The 7,029-nt window shown below is 35.7% G+C and overlaps 1 protein-coding gene across 5 annotated transcripts in view; it reads right to left on the bottom strand.

Moving 5' to 3' along the window:
* Window positions 1-607: 607 nt before the first annotated feature.
* The window catches only part of nav1b (neuron navigator 1b), a 191,464-nt gene continuing 185,042 nt past the window's right edge, over window positions 608-7,029 (bottom strand). For all 5 annotated transcript variants that reach the window (XM_049479436.1, XM_049479437.1, XM_049479438.1 and 2 more), the window contains one exon: window positions 608-6,907. In XM_049479436.1, coding sequence (XP_049335393.1) covers window positions 6,821-6,907 — 87 coding nt within the window. In that variant the 3' untranslated portion in view covers window positions 608-6,820. The remainder of the gene's footprint in view (window positions 6,908-7,029) is intronic.

Genomic DNA, 7,029 nt, shown 5'->3' with positions numbered 1-7,029 from the left:
ACCTGATAACATTAGTATTTTAGTTAGCTCGTTGCTATGGTTAGCTAGCTCGTCGCTAAGGTTGGCTAGCTTGTCGCTAGTTTTAGTTCTGTCCACAATAACATGTTACGGCTAGCTAGCTCGTCGCTAACAAATGGTCCTAAAATGATAGTTATATAGTTTAGTTATATAGTTTATCTTTTTATTTCATTTATTTTGTCCTTTTATTTTTTTTATACTTTTTTAACTTTATTTTAGTTCCATAATTTACGTTTTTTATGTTATTTTAGTTAATTGTGCTTATATTTGATCATTTTAATTTCTTTATTTTATTGCTTTACATTTTAGCCTGTCTGCATATCCTTTTAATCTGAATTATTTATTTCTTCCTAATTAAATCTTATATTGTTTGCTGTTTTTTAAAATTTAAACTTATTTTTCAGTCCCTTCAATTTTGTAAATGCTCAGCTGCATTAAAAATGAAGGTTACCCTCAATGCATTACCAAGTGGAAATAAAGGTTGATTTATTGATTGATTGATTGACATTTCTAATATCAATATAAGAGAACAGAACTGCAAAGTTGAGAAACGTCAGAAGTACTGAAAAGACTGAGAAAAAAACAGGAGTATTAAAAGAATGATGTGGTTTTATTATGATAAATGGACAACATTGGATTGGTGTTTAAGCAGAAACCTCCGGAAGCATGCCAGTTCCCCACAGGTTCATAGGGCCACGCAAACAGAAAAAGCACAATTTTCCCTTTACAAACCACATTTCTCTACTAGGTTTTCTTATCCTAAACGATTGTTGTCGCAAATGACTTGGCTATTTACAATGTATACAATTATGACTTTCTGTACAAAAGAAATGCAAATTAACTTGTACAAATGATCATCTGGGGGGAAAAAATTACAGATAAGAAAGTTATATCCTGTTAAAACGGCCAGACGTTTCCAAATTCTGCTTCACATCAAGGTGACATGCTTTTACAACATTTAGAAACCCAATACATGTCTATTGCACATTGCAAGTTACATTAGATACCATACCTTTAATAGTATATCTTTATTTATTTATTTTTTTTCTTAACAAGCATCGCGTGATGTTTGGGGACTGTTCAACAACTTCTTGTGGTCTTCTTCTGCGTGTGTCGCGGCTAAAATAAACTATATACTAGTGCATCTCAAAAAAGAAAAAGTTACTTTATTTCAGTAATTCAGTTAAAAATGTGAAACTCATATATTATATAGATGTATTAAACACAGAGTGATCTATTTTAAGTGTTTATTTCTTTTATTGTTGATTATTATGGCTTACAGCCAAAAAAATCAGTGTCTCGGAAAATTTGAATATTATATAAGATCAATTGTTACTTTTGGCAGTGTGGTCAGTGTGACAAGTCCTGCTGGAAAATGAAAGTCCAAAATGAGTTTTGTGTCTACCAGGAGATTTTTCAGCACTCAGAGATTTAATTTTTCATTTCCATTTTTTGGACAACACTGCCCACACTGCCAAAAGTACCAATTGGTCTTATATAATATTTAAATATTTGAGACACTGATTTTTCATTGGTTTTCATTGGCTGTAAGCCAAAATCATCAGCAAAAAAAAAAAAAAAAAACCCACTTAAAATAGATCACTCTGTGTGTAATACATCTATATAATATATGAGTTTCACGTTTTGAACTGAATTACTAAAAATAAAGTAACTTTTCAATGATATTCTCATTTTTTTGAGATGTACCGAAGTATATAATAAAACATGAAGGAAATACTTAATTAAGCCACTTTTCTGTGTAATTTGATTAACACAACGCAACACACAATAACTGTTCATAACTCAGGTCATCTTCAGTACTCCAGCACTTCAGTACTGCCATCATCAGCATTTTCTTACATTTAACTAAACTCCATGGCTTAAATGCAATTCTGTAGGAATTCAACAGTAACACTGGTGATTTGGATTTTACCGCCTGCAATTTTAGCAGAAAAAAAAAAAAAAAAAAACCTCCCCCGGAAAATACACCCATACCATTGACGCTCCCCAATTTATATATCATTATATAATTTGCCATATAGTGTGTAGGTCATGTTGTAGTTTAGCTTCCACAAACTACATACTGCAGTTCAGAACATTCAAAAGAGGAAAAAGGGAAGTAAGAAAGAAAGAAAGGAAAGTAAGAGCGAAAAAAATAAAAAAATAAAATAAAGCTAGCTTTACTGATACTGAAATCACCAGTCATATCACCACCCCGCCCCCTCTCACGATCCTCAAACAGCAAGTTGTTGAATAGTCCTGTTACGAGACACAGCACAACACAACACACAGCCATCACAGAGTTACAGGCACAGTAACCGGGGACGTGATGCAGGCCGAGCACAATGGCTTCTGTTACCAACACCTGACCCCACACTGGAGCCATTTCCAAACAGTAATAACCTGTTATAAAGGAGGTACTAAAATGCAAACTCTTTTTTTATCCGTCACATCAACGATAGACAGTACAGTTTTAGCTTAGGCCATATTTTCAGAGCTGTAGTTTAAAAAATTCCAATTTTTAGTAATGTATTCAAGTCCAATCTACCCTTATAACATTGATTGATGTTCAGCACAGGCCAAATGGGCCTGTTTGGACACACCTTCTCTTTTTCAATGCGTTTTCTTTATTTTCATGACTATTTACATTGTAGATTCTCACTAAAGCATCAAAACTATGAATGAACACATGTGGAGTTTTATGTACTTAACAAAAAAAATGAGCTGTCCTCCACAGTCACCGGACCTGAACCCAATCCAGGTGGTTTGGGGTGAGCTGGAGCACAGAGTGAAGAAGGCAAAGGGGCAACAAGTGCTAATAAACACCTCTGGGAACTCCTTCCTTCAAGACTGCTGGAAAACTGTTGGAATTTTCAGGTGAGCACCTCTTGAAGATCATTGAGAGAATGATGCCAAGAGTGTGCAAAGCAGAAATCAGAGCAAAGGGGGGCTATTTTAAAGAAACTAGAAGATAATATTGTTTCACCTTTTTTTGTTAAGTACATAAAACTCCACATGTGTTCATTCATAGTTTTGATGCTTCATTGAGAATCTACAATGTAAATAGTTATGAAAATAAAGAAAACGCATTGATAAAGAGAAGGTGTGTCCTAATTTTTGGCCTGTACTGTATAATCAGACTCAAAAAGGGATGAAAAAATGCAACTAATGCTGCAGTCCCATTAAACAGGTCAGGCTAACAGAGCCATTAGTGCACTGCCATACGTCTCTCTTGAGGAATGCAATTAATGCTAAATTAAATGGAAATCTCACACAGCGGTTTGGAAGGAGCAGTGCAAAGAAACTTCAGAATAAGAGTCTTACGTGTTTTACTGTGTGAGAACACGAGGAAACCCTAGCTACACCATTCTGTTTAACTTTTTTTTTTTTACTTCTTATTTTTTAATTCTTATGTTTTGTATTAGTTGCATTTAGTTTGACTGATCTGATCTTTAAGATAAACCCTGATCACTTTAGGACCCTTTTTCCTTTTCTGTCGTATGCGACACGTGACATATTTTATTTACATACTGGACGATGATAATGACAGCAATGACAGAATACAATGTCTGTGAGTGAGGCAGGTTAAATAAATGCGTAACTGAACAAGACGATGCAACTTCTTAATTTCTTACGTCAGCTCGGCTCTCTACACGCGGATACACATTCGGGTTTGGATGTGCTTTTTTTATTTTTTTATTTCTAGGTACAGATGAGGAGAAATTACTGATCCACCACTGCTTTCTTTGAAGCAATTCCACATTTTACCACTGCTTTTAGTGTAGACTTTTTTTAGTTTTTAAAGTCCGATCCTCTATAGAACTGCATGCAGCAACTTTTTCCAGAAAAATACTGATACTGATATGCATTTTTAATGCTTTCACTAGAAAAAAAGTGCATTTACAGTTACTACAGTTACTACAGATGAGTAGAATAGAACGATGCTGTGAGACGTGCTGAAATCATAAAAGTAAAAAAAAAAGAATAAAGAATAAAGAATGAAAGTAGGGAGAGTAAAAAGAGGTTGTTTAAGGTTTACCGCAAGTACTGTAAGTAAGTAAGTAAGTATGTAAATATACGATTATTCGCTTTTTTGATCTTTTTTTAGGTATGTTTTAGGTACCGGTACTTCAATCATGAAGAGATGCCCTTGTAGTAAGCTGTGAGATCGTAAGGCTATTTCATTGTGATCAAGCACCTATATATATGTATATATATATATATATATGTATATGTATCTACTGTCACTGTAAGACAACTGCAGGAAAATTAGTCATTGGTCGTTTTCCTATTGCACTGTAAAAAAAAAAAAAAAAAAGAAAAGAGAAAAATAAATAAAAAAAAAATAAATAAAAAAATCTCTTCATGTGGTGAGATTAAAAGAATTGAACTGGGTTTATAAAACACAAGTATTTATTATTATTTTAAATTTTTTGAATGGAGTTAAATACTGTAAACCCAGTTTAAATTTATTAATCTTACCACACGAAGGACAAAGCACTCCTTTCTTTACAGTGTATGGAAGTTTTATAGTATATTTAATAGCACCAAATAAGAAAACAATAAGATAATATTGAATTAATCAAGAACAATCCTAAACAATCCTTTTTCTTCCCTATTTAATACGTAAGGGGTAGTAGTTTCTCTCCCACTCTGAACACATGGCTGATCTGAAAGTGAGCAGGTCTTAAAAAAAAAAAAAAAAAGTTGAGAGAGTTTTTTTTTTTTTTTTGGTTTTTGCACTTAAGATAAGATAAGATATTTAAGATATTTGCACCATATTACGCTACAAACTAGAACAGACTGACTGAGAACTGACTGAGTTGTGGTACCAGTACTACTATTACTACTATTATTAACAGCAGTACTAAATAACCGTAGTAGTTGAGAATGCCTGAGATTACTAACCCCCTGAGCTGAGATCAGCTTCAAAGCCAAATAAAATGTACCTACAATATCGTCACGGTAAAAAGAACAGTCCACAGAAACTATATGCCGTTTCCAAAGCTGTATGGCGATAACCTCTACTGATAACTGCTGGACTCGTGTCTGAACGCCTCCTGCTCTTCACTTCTTCACTGTGTACAGATACGTGCAGTCACTGACTGATCCCACCCGTCCCACTCTTAGACTGTCAGAAATGCAGCACTGTCAGTTTTCGGATGAACGCTGCCCCCTACAGTGGAAACGGGGGCACAGAATGGTGCAGTTTGCAGTGCACTGCTGTTTTTAAGGCATTCTAGAGTCCGACTCAAAGAAATTCGGCTAGAGAAGAAAGGTAACTGCGCTGTGCGTGAGCTAAAAGGTTAAAAGGTCTCTGAGGTTCCTTATTTTTCATTTCATACGCTTTTTTTTTCACATGCAGACTAAGTTATGGGTAGAATATATACTGTTTTATGAAACGTGTTCCCAGGCAGACGTATTCCTAGACTAGCCATATCGCTGCGGACGACTGCAGAGAAAAAGAGAGAGTGATAGAGAGAAAGAGAGAGAGAGAGACAGAGAGAGAGTGAAAGAAACACAGAGAGAGAGACAGAGAGAGAGAGAGAGAGAAAGAGAGAGAGAGTGAAAGAGAGAGTGAAAGAGAGAGAGAGGCAGAGAGAGAGAGTGAAAGAAACAGAGAGAGAGAGACAGAGAGAGAGAGAAAGAGAGAGAGTGAAAGAGAGAGAGAGTGAAAGAGAGCGAGAGGCAGAGAGAGAAAGAGAGAGTGAAAGAGAGAGAGGCAGAGAGAGACACAGAGAGAGACAGAGAGAGAGAGAGTGAAAGAGACAGAGAGAGAGAGACAGAGAGAGAGACAGAGAGAAAGAGAGAGAGTGAAAGAGAGAGAGTGAAAGAAAGAGAGAGGCAGAGAAAGAGAGAGAGAGGCAGAGAGAGACAGAGAGAGAGACAGAGAGAGAGAGAGAGTGAAAGAGAGAGAGTGAAAGAGAGACAGAGAGAGAGAGTGAAAGAGAGAGTGAAAAAGACAGAGAGAGAGAGAGAGTGAAAGAGAGACAGAGAGAGAGAGAGAGAGAGTGAAAAAGACAGAGAGAGAGAGAGAGAGAGAGAGAGAGAAAGAGAGACAGAGAGAGACAGAGAGAGAGAGAGAGAGAGAGAAAAAGATGTCCTTGATTCTGAAGCTGAGTGTGAGGCGAATGTATTTTTGCGCATGCTAGCAAACAGCAATTAGCACCTGTTTTTTTTTCTTGAGTAGTATTGTGGGCAGCAGTGGAACAGTAAGGGCTCCCGTAAAAAAAAATAAAAAATAAATAAAAAAATAAAATCAAATCAAATAAAACAAAATACATAGCTATAACTATGCTGCTGTGTGTAAACTGTTTTTTTTTTTTATATATATTTATATAAGCGTATATAATATGTATGATCTGCAGATACTGTATAAGCATGTTTATGTATATGTATATATATATAGATATTTATATATAACATACATATGTTCTTTTTATGTTCGTAACAAAGTACCAATGTTTCTTAGTAAGGATCCTGTGATGCAAGTTCAGCATTATTGTTATTATTATTATTATTATTAATAACCGAGAGAAACGAGCAAAATGAGATGATGAACATATCAAACGAACAAACAATAAAACAAACAAAAGAAAAACAGGAAACCCGATGAGTTTTTATGAGTTCTGTCAGCACAGTACAGGATCTTCTGAGCAGTTCAGATCATGAACAGGTGAATTTCAGGGTTTGGAGGTGAGAGGTGAGGACCTCAACGAGCGTACGTGGAGAAAGAACCCCTTTCGGAGAGAGATGGAGGGGAAAAAGAAAGGCCGAGGAGGGCTCAGTTTATACTGGCTGTTCAAAGTGTGGGCAGTTTGGGGTCAGTCTCTTTCTCTGGTGATTCGATGTAATTGGCCGCCTCCTGCAGTTTTAACAGCATCGCCATCTGGAAGCAGGAAAGAGAGGAAACAGAAAGGCAGAGGAGAGTTAGGTGCAGAAAAAAAGGTGCATCACAAATGGCCTGGTTTATATGTGTTTTTTATATGTCTATACTTTTATACTTCAATT

Source organism: Astyanax mexicanus, chromosome 5, assembly GCF_023375975.1.
Source record: "Astyanax mexicanus isolate ESR-SI-001 chromosome 5, AstMex3_surface, whole genome shotgun sequence".
Lineage (NCBI taxonomy): Eukaryota > Metazoa > Chordata > Actinopteri > Characiformes > Acestrorhamphidae > Astyanax > Astyanax mexicanus.
The sequence above is the reverse complement of the archived record's forward strand: the minus strand, read 5'-3'. Positions and strand labels throughout refer to the sequence as shown.